This window comes from Mytilus edulis, chromosome 10, assembly GCF_963676685.1.
Source record: "Mytilus edulis chromosome 10, xbMytEdul2.2, whole genome shotgun sequence".
Taxonomy (NCBI): Eukaryota; Metazoa; Mollusca; class Bivalvia; order Mytilida; family Mytilidae; genus Mytilus; species Mytilus edulis.
The window spans coordinates 26,541,050-26,557,472 of record NC_092353.1 but is presented as its reverse complement, the minus strand read 5'-3'; the positions used below and the strand labels follow the sequence as shown (position 1 = coordinate 26,557,472).

Below are 16,423 nucleotides of genomic sequence, written 5' to 3'. Positions count from 1 at the left end.
GGGATTGAGGCCAAATTGGTTATTGTTGTAATTATTGATTTTATGGTTTTACTAAAGTCTACATGCTGACTTTTAGAAATTTATACTTTGTTGAACATTAATTTTATGGTATTTGTATACCTATGAAATCTATAAAAGTTTATAAGTCACAAATAATTATGAATCTAGAGTAGAAAAATGTATGAGCAGAGGGAATATGCCAATAATTGTCCAAATTAAGTTACAGATGTTCAAATGTTTCAGATAGCTCTTCAAGATCTGTGATTTAGAAACACTTACTTCCAATACTTTAAAATGCAAATGGGTGCTTGCTTATTATAGCAATGCGTGCATTTTTTATGGAACAACCCAACTACAACACCAAAACCAGAACAACTTTTACTTAGGTCAATGAGACCAGAAACCAGCAACTCACAAAAAAGATACATCAGGTTGGTCAATGAGACAGCAGCCCAACAACGTCTAAAACAATCCCAATGACATCTTGTAAGGTAAAAGACATGGCAATCCAATAACACAAAGAAGCCTGACTAGACATCTAACAATATAGAAATAAGAAGAAGTGATATGTGTGCACTCCCAATGAGACAACTCTCCATCCAAGTTACAATGTGTAAAAAGTGAACACTTAAAAAAATGAGATATGTTGAATGTATGAAAGAGGCAGCATCACAACAACCGTAAAAAAACCAATGACATCTAGAGGTAGCCATTTGGTCCTCTACAATAAACTTATGTCTTTTCCAAAGGTCAAATCTCTAAAAGGCCTTTTAACTAAAACAGTTGTTGCATAGTGAGTAACAGCAATAAAGAATTTTGCCTAACAGCATGGTGCTACATATAGTATTGTGATGCTTAGTTGTGCATTGTATTTATAAATTGACAATATAATAATACTTTTATAATTATGTCTGCAACTCACATCTAGTACTTGAGTTGTAAGTAGTCAGCTATGTTGAAATTCTACATACATCTCACTGGAGAAGAAATCTAAGGTTTAAATTGCATTATTTTAATCTTAAAGTTGTCACAGAACATATTTTTCATGACACTTTTATTCATTTTTGTGACACCATTATTCAAGCAAACTTTTATGTACAATTAAGCATTAAGATCTTGCAATTTAATATGTTTATTTTCTTATTAAACATTGTTAAAAATGTAAAATTATGCAGTTTGATTAAAAAAACGTCTACCTATATGTGAATTTCTGCACCTTGAAGAAACTAAGTAACACATTATTCAAGCAACATTATTGAAACCTGAAATTTTATCACTTAAAAAGTCATCAAAGGCTAGCCTGAACTGTCTGTATGTTAATAGTGTACAGGTTGAGTTGGTATAACCCTTAGGCAGTTCACATATTTTTTTCATCTGATTTATAAAAAAATAGTGTCTTATATTGAAAATGATTGCTCATCCATAAAGCTGTATTTATTTATTTTCACAGGATGAATTATCTGTTTTAAATTAGGTCTCCTTCCTGGGGAGAGTGTCAAAGGTCCTTTGCCAAAAAAAGTATAAACAAACATCAAGAAAATATATTATAGCCTCAAGTTTGTTCATAGAAACATTTCTGTAATTTACATTGCATTTTCCTCATGAATTACTTACAATTTGGAAATTATGCAAAAGAAGCATTACATACATATATAGATGTGTCTAGCTACTTGTTGAAGCAACAGGGTTGATTAATTGATTGATTGTTGGTTGCATTTTATCCAGTGGCAAATATTTCATAAATGTTCAGAATGAGCAAATCAGCAATAAATACTATAGGCAGGACCTGTTAGGGGGGCGTTCTGGGATGTAGATTTGGGAAAATTGGACTGCCACTGGAAAATGAAGGTATATTAGATAGATAAATGTGAAAAATGCCATGGAAAAAGGGAATTATAAAAGTATTTTTGGATTAATGTAAAACAAATGACTGCAAATCATTATTTAATCTATCTGCTTTTAAAAGTATTGATGACTAATCTTGTTGTTTGTGAGAATGCAGCTCTTCAACATGTGAAAACATACATGTTTTTGGTTTTTATGGTTTTGTACTAGTCACTTTTTGGGCCCTTTATAGCTTGCTGTTTGGTGTGAGCCAAGGCTCCTTGTTGAAGACTGTTCTTTGACCTATATTGGTTTACTTTTACAAATTGTGACTTGAATGGAGAGTTGTCTCATTAGCACATCTATTGACATAAATTCAGGCTCAAAAGGAATTCATTTAGTTTGACTCATGAATCACCAATCATATTCTGTCCATAGAATTGTTACTGCTGAGCTAATTGATAGCCAACAGAAATTATAAGTATACCCAAAAGAGAAAACTATAAAAAATAACCTTGAACTGTTGGACAAGGGAATTGTAAATATATCATGAGAAAAACCATAAATACTTTTAAACTTTAATGTGATATTAATTCCTATAAATCATACATTCTAAAAGAGGGTTTTTAAGTCATAATTTATGAAAGAATTAAAGCAATGAAAGTTACAATTCTATAATTTAAAATGATTACTTTGCTTTTTGTTAAATGTGAATATTTTTAAATCATGCTATAAGTAAAAGTTAAGGTACATTACCTTTATGAAAGAATCATGACTTTAATGGGAAAGTTTGATTTTGGGAAACACTAACAGAAAATGAGGGAGAGTTTCGTTTCTACGACCTTGACTACCCATGAGAGTCTTGCACAGTCCGTATTTAAACAGAAAACAAGGAAAGACTGCAACAACCTTTATATAAAGATTGTGTCTAAAGGGTTCAATTTAAAAGATGTATATATGATCTTTTTTTTAATTACTTGAAAAATATTATGTAACTTTCAAAGAAACCTCTATGCCAGTTTTATTCTGACCATGTTAACTGAAAATAGATATGACAAGAAAAAAAGATCCTGAACTATCTCTTTTTTTTGGACAAGTTAATATTGTAAAATACAAAAAAAATGAATCCAGAAATTATATTGATATTAATAATTTAACAGACAACAAATTATCTTAGTCATCTCAGAATTTCTAGCTGCCATCCTTGTCAAAAGTTACAGATGGGAGTTCAATACTGATAAATCTTGAAAAGTCCTACAGGGACAGCGTCGATATGTTTTGCAGCGATGTGTTGCAGCGTGGAGTCAAAACGTGGGATTTTAGACATAATATTGGTCTCGCTACTTCCCCAATCCATTTCCCTTATCTTATTATCACTTTCAAATCATCGTATAATTCATTTAGAATCTCTTGTGTGTTTCAGATGAACGGGAAGATGTCCAGAAGAAGACATTTACCAAATGGATCAATTCACAGTTGTCAAAGGTACATTTAAGAAATATAAGTCATCCTTTTGAAAATTTTCGCTGTAAGTGGAAATCGGTGAAACATGACATATTACATGAGTACTAATGTGGCAGTCAAAATAATGATGTAATGTAACACTTACTTTGTGTGGTCTAAGTGAGTCTAAATACAAAGAGATTTATCATAAATGTTTTTTACGAAGAATAAACAAGGTCACTATTATGCATGTATAGAAAAAGTTTTTCATAATATTATTTTAGTTATTACACAGTTTACACTAAAGAATTGGTTTCAATTATCCCCATTTGTTTTTTCTGAGGTTCATGAATGAATGGTTTCTGAGTTATTAAAATTCATTGCATTATCCATTGACATTTATAGTAAAAAAAAAATTGGCATATTGACATTTTTATTTAAGGGGCATATATAATCCTATTGTAATGGCTGCCGTCATGATAAGACAAAATGGCTGCTATGCAAATTAGCAAAGTACCCCATATTTTGCCATATGCTATTTCTTGGAGACAGCACATTTCATCTATTTATACAATTCCAAGTTCAATTGACCATATCATAGACAAATTGATTTAAAAAAATTATATTTATGTTATACATGTAGATATAAGAGAAAAAGATTTTTTTTTAGCATCAAGTTAAAGGTAAATGCATTTTTCTTTTTGCAGGCCAGCAGACCAACCTTAAACAACTTGTTCACAGATCTTAAAGATGGCACCCACCTACTGTCGTTACTGGAGGTCCTCAGTGGATTGTCATTGGTTAGTTCATACATGTTGTCTGTTACAATACATTGTATAAAGAAAATGGCTAATGCTCTTTTGACAAATAGATATAAGAAGACGTGGTATAAGTCCCAATGAGACAACTCTCCATCCAAGTCATAATTTGTAAAAGTAAACCATTTATAGGTCTTAGCTCACACCAAACAGCAAGCTATTTAGGGCCCCAAAAATGACATCTGAAAGCCATTCAAATGGGAAAACCAATGGTCTAACCTTTATATAAACGAGAAAGAGAAACATTTATGAACCATTTCAACAAACCACAACCACTGAACATCAGGTCTCTGACAGGTGCAAACAAATGCAGCAGGTTTAAAAGTTTTAATAGGTACCAACCTTCACCCTTACCTGTAACAATAGTGTAAAAACCCCATTTAAGCTTTATATGTTCTAGTGTGCTTGAATCAAATAACTACACACTTTTTCAAAGTTGTTGGGATTGGTGAATACTAATCTGTATTGTCTCAACTTTTCTGCACCAATCAATGGAAAGCAGCATCAGTTTTGTTGTCGAGTTTTGAGTGTACTTAAGTTTTACATTTTCAATCCAAAGTTCAAATCCCAGTACAGATGATACCATATCCTTTCCTTTCCTTTGATTATAATCTATGGAGGTGTGAAGTGGAAGATAAATGTGATTTATCATATGCAAATTAATATTGCAACATAAAATATAGAATTCAGACAATTTCTGTTTGTTTTGGGATATTTTATGTTTATCACATACTTAAATAGAATTAACATTTGTGGATTTTTTAGCAAATTTATTTGAATCCAGGCATTCAAATTTCAACACTAAATATAAATTACGTACTTTGAAATATATCTTTAAGCTCCTTCACATGAAGTGTGGGAGGTATGTAGGATTCACTTTGTTGATCTGTCTCTCTGTCCATCTGTCTATTTCTACCCCTATAATCTCTCTGTATAAGGTTATAGAGCATGTTCTTTCTTATACTAAATATAAATATATACAATATTAAGAAGATTTGCAGGCATTAAAAAAAAAAATGAAATTACAAAAATTCTGAACTTTGAGGAAAATACATCATGGAAAGTCCTTGATCAAAAGGCAAAATCAAAATCACACACCTATCAATGATTGAACAACAACTGTCATATTCCTGACTTGGTACAGGCATTTTCTTTTGAAATGTTGGATTAAACATGGGTTTTTGCTAGCTAAACCTCTCACTTGTAAATTGGATTATCATTGTTATTTTCAAAATTCAGAATTTCAACTAACTAAGTTCAGTCAGTAATAACCAATGTTGAAATAATTACCGTAAGTGAACTGTTTTCATTTTTGGTAGTTATAAAAAAAAAAAATACAAATTCTAATGTCATTTACAATCAGAACATTTCATGCATTTCTATTTGAAATTCTTGGGTGGTTTTTGGAATAATAATATTTGATTAGATTGTTGTGATGCATTGTTGTTTCTCTATGTTGTTGGTCATTATAGTCCTACTAAACACATATTTACATGGAGGGATGGCAATAGTTGGCATTAATTAGATAAGATGGTTGGAAGGACATGTGGAAACCATTTGCTTTCAAAAGCTTTTTCAGATTGTCCAAACTTATAAATGAAAGTAAATGAAAATAAGGAGATGTGGTATGATTGCTGATGAGATAGCTATTAACCAGAGTTTAAATGATGAAGTTATAAGCAACTAAAGGTACAGCTTTCAACAGCTAGGAAACCCATCTAGTACAATTAGCTATAAAAGGATGTGAAAAACTAAGAAAGCCTAATTTATGACAGCACAACTTTCTAAAAACAAAAATGACAGATATAAACCAACAGAAACCACTGAATTACAGGCCCCTGACTCCTTTACGCTGCATTAAGCTTCAGGACACAGTCATATTGATTAGCTATCTGGTAGTTTCAGAAGAGACAACAACAAAACTGATTTCCTCATTTAGTAATTATAGATTTTATCTTTACAAGAAATACACAGTACTTTGAGGACTTTTGTTTAATATAGATAGCCCTAATGAGTGTTGCTAGTAGTCACACTAGCCTGTCAACACTGAGGTTGTGAGCATGAATCCTGCATATATCAGATGTGCTCAACTCCAATCTATATTGACTAGGATTGTCAGTTTTACTTCTGAAGATCTGTAGTTCTCTCCTGGCACATAGGCTTTTTGTCACTGATTAAAACTGACTACCTCAAAAAATCAATAGTACTGACAGTGGTGTAAAATACCAATAATCAAAATTAAATCATAATGAGTAGATGATTGCTTTATAAACCTGCAAAGGGTTGCTTTTTTGTCGAGCCTTCGACTTTAGTCGAAAAAGCGAGACTAAGCGATCCTACATTCCGTCGTCGTCGGCGTCGTCGGCGGCGTCAACAAATATTCACTCTGTGGTTAAAGTTTTTGAAATTTTAATAACTTTCTTAAACTATACTGGATTTCTACCAAAGTTTGACAGAAGCTTGTTTATGATCATAAGATAATATCCAGAAGTAAATTTTGTAAAAATAAAATTCCATTTTTTCCATATTTTACTATAATTGGACTTAGTTTTTTCTGCGGGGAAACAAAACATTCACTCTGTGGTTAAAGTTTTTTGAATTTTAATAACTTTCTCAAACTATCCTGGGTTTGTACCAAACTTGGACAGAAGCTTGTTTATGATCATAAGATAATATCCAGAAGTAAATTTTGTAAAAATAAAATTCCATTTTTTCCGTATTTTACTTACAAATGGACTTAGTTTTTTTCTGCGGGGAACCATTACATTCACTCTGTGGTTAAAGTTTTTAGAATTTTAATAACTTTCTTAAACTATCCTGGGTTTGTACCAAACTTGGACAGAAGGTTGTTTATGATCATAAGATAGTATCCAGAAGTAAATTTTGTAAATAAATAAATCCATTTTTTCCATATTTTACTTTTAAATGGACTTAGTTTTTCTGCGGGGAATCATTACATTCACTCTGTGGTTAAAGTTTTTAAAATTTTAATAACTTTCTTAAACTATCCTGGGTTTGTACCAAACTTGGACGAAGCTTATTTATGATCATAAGATTGTATCCAGAAGTAAAGTTTGTAAATAAATAAATCCATTTTTTCCATATTTTACTTTTAAATGGACTTAGTTTTTCTGCGGGGAACCATTACATTCACTCTGTGGTTAAAGTTTTTAAAATTTTAATAACTTTCTTAATTAAACTATACTGGGTTTGTACCAAACTTGGACAGAAGCTTATTTATGATCATATTAGATTGTATCCAGAAGTAAAGTTTGTAAAAAGATTACTCCGTTTTTTCTGTAATTTACTTTTAAATGGACTTAGATTTTCTTACAATCATAAAATAGTAACAAGAGGAATATTTTTATTGATTTTTTTCCTCATTATTGTTGAGCCTGCAATTTACAGCAAAAATAGGCGAGACACTGGGTTCCGCGGAACCCTTACAAATTTTTCTAAGAAATTTGGCCCAATTATTGTAGTCATAATTTTGATACATACCATTTTACCATTCAGTTTGAGTATCAAATAGATAGTTAATTTATCTTTGAAATGTTATACTAATTAAGCCTAAAAAAAACTTTTTTCTAATGGTTATCTTGTTGTTAGGAGGCTTTTTATTGTGTTATACTTGTACAACATATGATCTAGATAAGCTAAGGGTGAGTTTGTCTGCATATGAACAGGTGTATACCAACCAATTCTATCTGTATCAACTCTGATAACAAGTGCTGTTCCTTGTTGTCTTTGTTTGAATGAAATGGATAAAGGGAGATAATTAATTGTTTTTAGGCCTCTCAGTCTCTGGTGTTGATGGTTGATGTAGTGTTAAAACTTCCAATGTTTTTGGTCACTCTGTTAATCCTATATATGTGTTATCATCTTCACAACTATGAATATTATAGCATTATTATAGAATTGAAAAAGATAGAAGTTTCTTAGTTATCTATAGCAAGAAGAAAATTGTTGCAATATTTATATTTTCAGAAAAGAGAGAAGGGAAGATTAAGAGTTCATCATATAAACAATGTAAACCAGTCCATTGCTGTTCTCAGTAACAATTATAATGTAAGTAGTAAATGTATCTTATAAAATTGAGAATGGAAACAGGGTAATGTGTCAAAGAGGCAACAACCTAACTAAAGGGCAGAAAACATCTGAAGGTCACCAATGTGTCTTCAATATAGCAAGAAAATCCTGCAGGCGGGCTTCAGCTGGCCCCTCAAAAAATGTGTACCAGTTCAGTGATAATGGACTTCATACTAAACTCCAAAACATATAAATAAACTAAAATTAAAAAAACATACAAGACTTGAAAAGGCCATAGGATTGTGACTTGGGGAAGACCCAAAAATGCAGCTGCTGGGTTAAACATATTTTGTAAGATCTCAACCCTCTCCTATACGTCTAGCCAATGTAAGTTAATATTTTGTTGCCTTTTTCTTATATCATTGCTTATAGTTGTAATTCATATGTATTCACTTCTACATGATGAGATGGGAAGAAGTGCTCACTCACATGACAATTTTCTTGTGTTTTCAAGACTTCCAATAATATTGAATTGATGTTATTGGAATTCATCACACCATTACCTGCTGAAATCAGAAATGGACTTCTTAAATCTTTTAAGAGATGATTTCATGTATCCAATAAATCTAAGAGAGCACTCTATTTAAAACACCTGAAATGCAAACTATTTGACTGTTTAATAGTAAATGATTAGAGTTCCTATGGGTTGTTGGTGGGATACTAATTTTAATAGGATTGCATAGTAAGGTATTGACAGATCTCTGAATTACTAGTTTACTATTTATCATTGAAAAACATATCAGTTTATTTGATAAAATTAATGATTTAAGTGAGGATTAGGATTAGATGTAAAATAACAAATCTGTTTTAATGATTATGAAATGAAAAATTTGTTCCAGCAAAATGAATTGACCACTAGTGTTTCAGCTTTGCAAATAGTAAACATGATGGTTTTTCCAGATTCTGAAATTTAAATTGCAAGGAAATTTTATGTGAATGCTATATTTCAGTTTTAAATTAAAAAAGTCAGTTAACTAAAAATAAATTGGGAAAAAAGATAAATTGGGGAAAAACATATTTGCCGAAACTCATTTTAGAAAGAAAAACCAGCTTCATTAGTAGCAAATAAGGTCATTTACAACACAGAAGGACATCCTGTTGATGTATCCGAGACAATTAAAGATGATTCACCAGGTTACAAAATTATATGAAATTGTGCATTTCCTTTCTATGGCATATTAAATAGGATAAAAGAGCTGTAATTTCTATCCAATTGTCATTGTAACTTTATGTCAGTGGTTATAGAACTACTGTAATTGATCCATTATTTTTCAGTTGTAGTGGTAAATTTTTGACTTAAAAGTAATCCTGATGATTTCGTAATGGTTTTTATCACAACAATTGACAGCTATATCAGAATTTATGGCAGCTGTTTTTTTGTTGATATTACTAGTTAATGATCATACATGCATATTCAGGGGCGGATTTAGGCGGGGGCGTGGCGGGCGTGCGCCCCCCTAAAATTTGCAAAGCATGGGTTGTCTTCAACTTTTTTGAGTATCATTCCATCTTTTTTAACATTAAAAGTATATAAAACGGTCAGATTAACAGAATCAACGTGATTACTGACCATGCGGTTTATTTTATATACTTCAGTAAGAGTTATCCTTCGTTCCATATATACAATGTAGGCAACTGACTCTCCTCATAAAAAAATAAAAATACATTTGTATCTGTATTTTTATCTGTACTTTATTTTTCATTTACATGTTGTACTGTTAAATCAATCATCCTTAATCAGAACGATAGTTGTATGTGTGAGTGTATGCGAGTGGGAGAGAAAGGCTTTTTATTTTTACTTTATGTGATTACATGCTTGTTATGAGCCCTATGATTAGGAAATAAAATATCTTTATCTTTATCTTATACTTCAAAGGAAGGTGTCAAACGCGGAGCTGCGTTTGAACATGTTGAAGAAAATTAAAATAGGTTTTTAGCAGTTAAATTTAGTACAAACAATTGTTATATTACATTGTATTTCCGGTTTTTATAATCAATTTCTTTGATAATCGAAGTTCCAAAACATCCTTTACCCTTACTCACTTTCACAATTCATCATGGCACGGCCAAGAAAACAGTTCAGGTGAGATTCTTTCTTAATGTCCTTAATGAAAGATAGAAATACTGTTTCAAGCGAAAGGTTAGTTTATAATTTATAACTCTGTGTCTTTATACATTTCTTACTTATAACTCTGTGTCTTTATACATTTCTTACTTATAACCTGAAAATTTTGCCGAATTATATACCGTATTACATGCATGGGATTTGTGGCGAACACAGTATATATAAAGTCTTGCACTACCTCCGAAAATCAGATAAAAGTGAAAACAGATATATATAATGAAAGGACAATTAAAAATCACATAGAAAGTAGACATTTTCGTTTGCAAAATCTAATACTAGTATTGGTCAGGTGAGCTATTGTGATCTGTCTCGTCTCACTTTGCTTCCGTAGGTCCGCCCGTCTATCTGTCAACTCTTCACTTTTCCATCGTCTTAACCAAATTTGTCGGGTCTGGTGTTTTGGAGTGGTAAAGTAATTCTTAAGTGAACCGGTTTCATTTCACATTATTGAAACCATGTACAATTGGCTTAGACACATTGACGATCTGGAATCAAGGGTTATTCATTTTTGTGATGTTTCTGTATTTCTTTTTGTCACAACTACCGGCACCATGTCTTTCAAGGATTTATTGACATATGTATTACCTGATATTGCTATATAGTAGGTTGGTTTGCATAGGAACACAGAATCAAAATAAAATGTTCGCATGGGAGACCTTGCCATCATAACTCGAAGGTTCTTCGCAGAACAGGAACATATTGTTTCACCTCTGTCCGTCCATCCGGCAGTCACTATATATATATAATTGTCAGGGTGGATTTAGGCGGTTTCTGCTTGAAACTTGAATTTCTCGTTAATTTAACCTCACAATAGTTCGAAATGCCTACATTGCACCACTTTAGAAGAATATTTCAATAATTTTACCTCAAAAAAAATTTCGCCTCGATCCGCTCGGCGAATATAAAACTTTGCGCCCCCCCCCCCTAATCTGAAATCCTGGATCCGCCCCTGATATTAAGTATAAATCTGATCTTTTTATGGCCATACATGCATATTATGAGTAAATCTAAAAAAACTCCTTCCTTTTTCAATTTTCAATATTGTAAATCATAAATGTATGAGTATGTTGCTTGCTAAAAGTTTTCCACAATATGGAAGATCTCAATTTGCATTTGTCTCCATAAGATACTGAAAGGTTGCTAAATTGATCATTATGTATTAGAAACTAATTAGAGACAAATCAGTGCTATACAAACATCTGAAGGACCTGGATATTTTATACAGATCTAGAATAAGATATAAGTACAGGATAATGAGAAATCAATCACCCAGGGAATTAATCACTAATTAAAAAGCTGCTATAACTAATGGTAATTGATTGACTGGAATGCACCAGGCTTCTGTCTGGAGATTTGGTTAAGTATCCTCATAAAAGGTTAATTTTTGGTCCTCGATGCTCTTCAACTTTATACCTTATTTGGCCTGTTTAACTTTTTTGATTTAAACATTGCTTATGAGTTTTTTATTGACGAAACAAGCATCTGGCAAACAACATTTAAATCATGGTATCCACAATGCATGGATGGGTCTAATGCCATTTGTGTAACAGTCCAGAAAAACGAAAGCGCTTTGGACACATGAAATTTATGATTTGCTGTTTTAATTTTTGAGCTATAAACAGGATTTCATAAGGTGAAATATATGTTGGAATCCTTAAATCCAGATAAATTTCTGTTGATTTCTATTTTTTTCGGGTTATTTATTATTCCACAAAATATTTTTCTTCATATAACAAGGACAATTGATGTTTACAAAATAGTACATGAAAAAGAATAACAGATATCTCTTAAATTATTGGACAGTGCAAAAGACAACACCCACCACAAAAATACAAGCACTTTTTTAAAGAAACTTATGAATATGACAAAGGTTAAATTAACCTTTACATTTAAAAGATCTAGCAAAACTTTAACTATTTTTTTAAGCTGAAGCACAACTTTTAAAAATTCAAGCTTGAATCTTGTCAGTTTGATAAATAGAACACTAATTGAAGAGAAGTACTTTGGGATGAATTTTATGGGAAATTTTGTATTATTTTATGTCTACACAAGAACAGATATATCAACAATGAGAATTGTATTTGTTATAAAATTGAAAATTCATTATCTCTCTCGGTAGGGGTTCTTACTTCTATCATTTGTTTTAGATTTATTGATTTACAATACAGATACAGATAAATCGAGAGTAAATAATTAAATGTGCCTTTTAGATATTTTTGGACTTAAGATAAAATATTATGTTATAAAACTGTACTCTTTATTTGATACTATCTCCTTTTAAGAAATGTTTAAGTTTTAATTTTAATCTTTTTGGATGATAGTGCAATTTTGTCTGACACAATTCACTTTTGATAGTTTTACCGACAGATGATCTTTCCCGTATTTTTAAGGCCTAGGTTTGAAAGTGGACATCTGCTTTTTAATGTGGGAAAAATGATTGAGAATTTAGTCTTTGGATTATAAAGAGTAGGCCCAAATTCTTGCAGTTCACCTGCACAAGGTCTTCACTTGAATCTTAACATTTTTTTATTGAAATTTTATTAGTATTTACAATCTTCTTGGATATTTCAAATCTATATTGATTTTTTTTTTTTAACATGAAAAAATTATGTTAATACATTTTACAGCATTTGGCTTTTTATTCACCTTAACATGTAATGCTAGCACTTATTATTTCAAAGGATAAGTTCACAAATGGCACAAAATGGCCTACAATATCAACTTTATCATAAAACATCAAAAAGGTCTCAATTTGTTTCGTAAATGGGTCTATTTCAAAAGTATAAATGCTAAATATATCAGTTCTTTTCATAAGACTACAAGATATTCGCCAAAGTAAGCCCACTTTGGACATTTTGTCAAAATATGATGATTTTGTGCATTTTTTAGACCTAAAAGCTTTTGAAACACCTTGGCCGCCACCTACGATCCAGAATGAGTTGTAACCAAAAGATTCCAATTTTGATATAGATTTCATCAATATAAAAACTTTTTGGATCGTAGATGGAGGCCAAGGTTAATTATGCCAAAAACAATTAAAATTATGGACAAAAAGTACAAAAATTGACCTTTTAATACAAATTATGCTCATTTAAGGGGTCATTGCTCCATAAATAGTAAAGGAAAGTGCCAGAAAAAAATATTTTTGTCTTAGTTGTATTATCACAAGTATTTCTATGTGACATTTGTAATTTTTTGCCCAAATTTAAAAAACATAAAAAAAAATCAGGGCCATTTTAACCCTTCGTGAACCTTCTCCTTTAAACAACAGACAAATAATGTGAATTTTGTACATTTTGTAGCAAAGTTTTGCAACCAAAAAAAAATGCATTGTTTTTTTTTTTATATTTATTTTTAAGCCTGATGTATTGTTGGTACACAACATAACAAATATATGTTCAGTCATATTGTCTCTTGTTATAAACATATGCATAAATGGAGATATTGGGTATAGACTTCATCAACATGTAATATTATCAGTGTAGATAAAACACTAAGATAATTGAATCTTAAATAGCAAACAGGTCATTTTATATTTAACCGATTTTGTTTAAGTAAATGACATGAATTTTTGACAATGCTTATTGTAACCACACGGAAAGGTAAATGTCCTGCAAGTACTTATCATAGGAGACGTTAGATTGAAATTTGTCACTGATGTTTGTGTGTCAAACTTCTTAGGTGTCCTGGTTTACCCTTGTAAACATGCAAATGAAGCGACCTAGTTTGTTGACCAAATTTCAGTGATATATATGTATATATTTATATGCATACCAGCATATAGTAATTTAACAAGTTCTTTGAATGTAAAGTTTACACCTAGTATTCGGTGGCAGATTTGTAAATTTAAGCTAATTGACTCAAGCAACACTTATGATACTATGTCATTAGTATCAAATAAAAAAAAATGTCTTAAATTAGATCTCCCATATGCACTAATTATGACTGATGGTAAACTATTATAATTTTGATTTTATAACTTCTTTTTTAAGAAAAAATTGAAAGAAAAGACAAATAAAACATTAAACAAGGGAACATTGAATTTTTAGTAATTGTCCATCCATCAAACTTGTAAGTACATTTGTACTATAAAGCCAACATATAAAGCCAACATGTCTTGACAGATTTTAATAACTTTTTAATGAGAGGTTTATATTTGCAATATACAAATAAAGTTTTAAGTGGTGCCAATAGAATATTGTTACTGGAGTCAGGCATCTTGAAAGATCAATTGTGTGAAAAATTATCTTGTTGACCGTCTCAGGACTACATTTATTGATGGATTGTTAAACCAAAGTCAATGTTTTTCTGTTACAAATCATGATGTAATGTTCTATGTATACATGTTATGCTGCCCATCAAGGGCCCTTGATTGGAATAATAAAATATTCTTATTCTTATTCTTATTCTTATTATTCTGTGGGTCCCCCAAATAAGAAACATTTATTTGTCTTCTTTGTTAAATTTAGATATGCATATTTTTATGTTCTATTTAACACCTTATAAATATATAACCTATTTATGAAGCAGTTATCAGGTGTTATTTTTTAATACAATAATTGAATTATACCTTACAATTCATCCCCTGATCAGTTTATAAGTGTATAATAATATGTATTTGTGTTGGGTGAAGATAGTTGAGTCATAGAGAAAGAAGATATAGTACATACAAACACATATCTTTTGTGGATAGTTGTCTCATTGGCAATCATACCACATCTTTTTTATACATACTGTACTTTGCTTTATGCTATTGTCAATATTGGTGCAAATGAAAGGCTATCATATTTGACAATATTTTTTTGACAGCAGTCTCAAAAAGTTTATTCCCAACAGTAAATAATGAATTAACCTTTTGCAGTACAATGTATTGAATGAAAATTTGAGCATACATAAATTATCCAGTATTTTCATTTTTGTTTCATTTTAGATTAAGTTAGTAAACATCAGTAGTAATGATATAGTAGATGGGAACCAGAAATTGACTCTTGGTTTGGTATGGAGTATCATCTTACATTGGCAGGTTAGTATAGTTGGATGTTTGGAAAAGGAGAGGAATACAATATACCCAGATTATAACCGAATATGGATTTCCAACATCATGCAGTAAAGAGAATTCTTTAAATAATGCAATATAGTGACCTTAAAATGTTCTTTTGAAGGTGCCTTCACTATTGCATTAGTATTTTATAAAATAAGAAATGTAGTATGAGTGCCAATGAGACAACTCTCCATCCTAGTCACAATTTGTAAAAGAAAAACCCTTATAGCTCAAAGTAAGGTCTCTTCTCCAACATGGAGCATTGGTTCACACCAAACAGCAAGTTATGAACCTTTTAATATCTCTTTATACTCACCTAGGCAATATTGTTATGTTACAAAGATCAATAAAAGGTTGTAGCCGTGAATTTGCCAAAAGTACTAATAGTAGTGTTAAACAAAACAAAATATCAATCAATCTTTTTATTCATTTATTTTTGTTTTTTCTAGAATCTTAAACTAACAAACTTTATATTTTAAGGTGAAGGATGTAATGAAAGATTTAATGGAGGACTTACGACAAACAAATCTAGAGAGAACCTTGTTAAACTGGTGTCGACAGACTACAGAGAGGTGCGTTGTTTATGAATAAGAGAAATCAGCTTTTTTATAACTTGTTCTTATTTTGTTCCTATTTTTATACGACCGCAAATTTTGAAAAAATTTTCGTCGTATATTGCTATCACGTTGGCGTCTGCGTCGTCGTCGTCGTCGTCGTCGTCGTCGTCGTCGTCCGGCGTCCGAATACTTTTAGTTTTCGCACTCTAACTTTAGTAAAAGTGAATAGAAATCTATGAAATTTTAACACAAGGTTTATGACCATAAAAGGAAGGTTGGTATTGATTTTGGGAGTTTTGGTCCCAACATTTTAGGAATAAGGGGCCAAAAAGGGCCCAAATAAGCATTTTCTTGGTTTTCGCACCATAACTTTAGTTTAAGTTAATAGAAATCTATGAAATTTTGACACAAGGTTTATGACCACAAAAGAAAGATTGGGATTGATTTTGGGAGTTTTGGTTTCAATAGTTTAGGAATAAGGGGCCAATAAAGGGCCCAAATAAGCATTTTTCTTGGTTTTTGCACA

At 31.1% G+C, this 16,423-nt stretch overlaps 1 protein-coding gene across 2 annotated transcripts in view; it reads left to right on the top strand.

Moving 5' to 3' along the window:
- The window catches only part of LOC139492092 (dystrophin-like), a 223,371-nt gene that overhangs the window by 28,936 nt on the left and 178,012 nt on the right, over positions 1-16,423 (top strand). For both annotated transcript variants that reach the window (XM_071280234.1, XM_071280235.1), the window contains 5 exons: positions 3,248-3,309; positions 3,975-4,067; positions 8,073-8,153; positions 15,230-15,322; positions 15,821-15,912. In XM_071280234.1, coding sequence (XP_071136335.1) covers positions 3,248-3,309; positions 3,975-4,067; positions 8,073-8,153; positions 15,230-15,322; positions 15,821-15,912 — 421 coding nt within the window. The remainder of the gene's footprint in view (positions 1-3,247; positions 3,310-3,974; positions 4,068-8,072; positions 8,154-15,229; positions 15,323-15,820; positions 15,913-16,423) is intronic.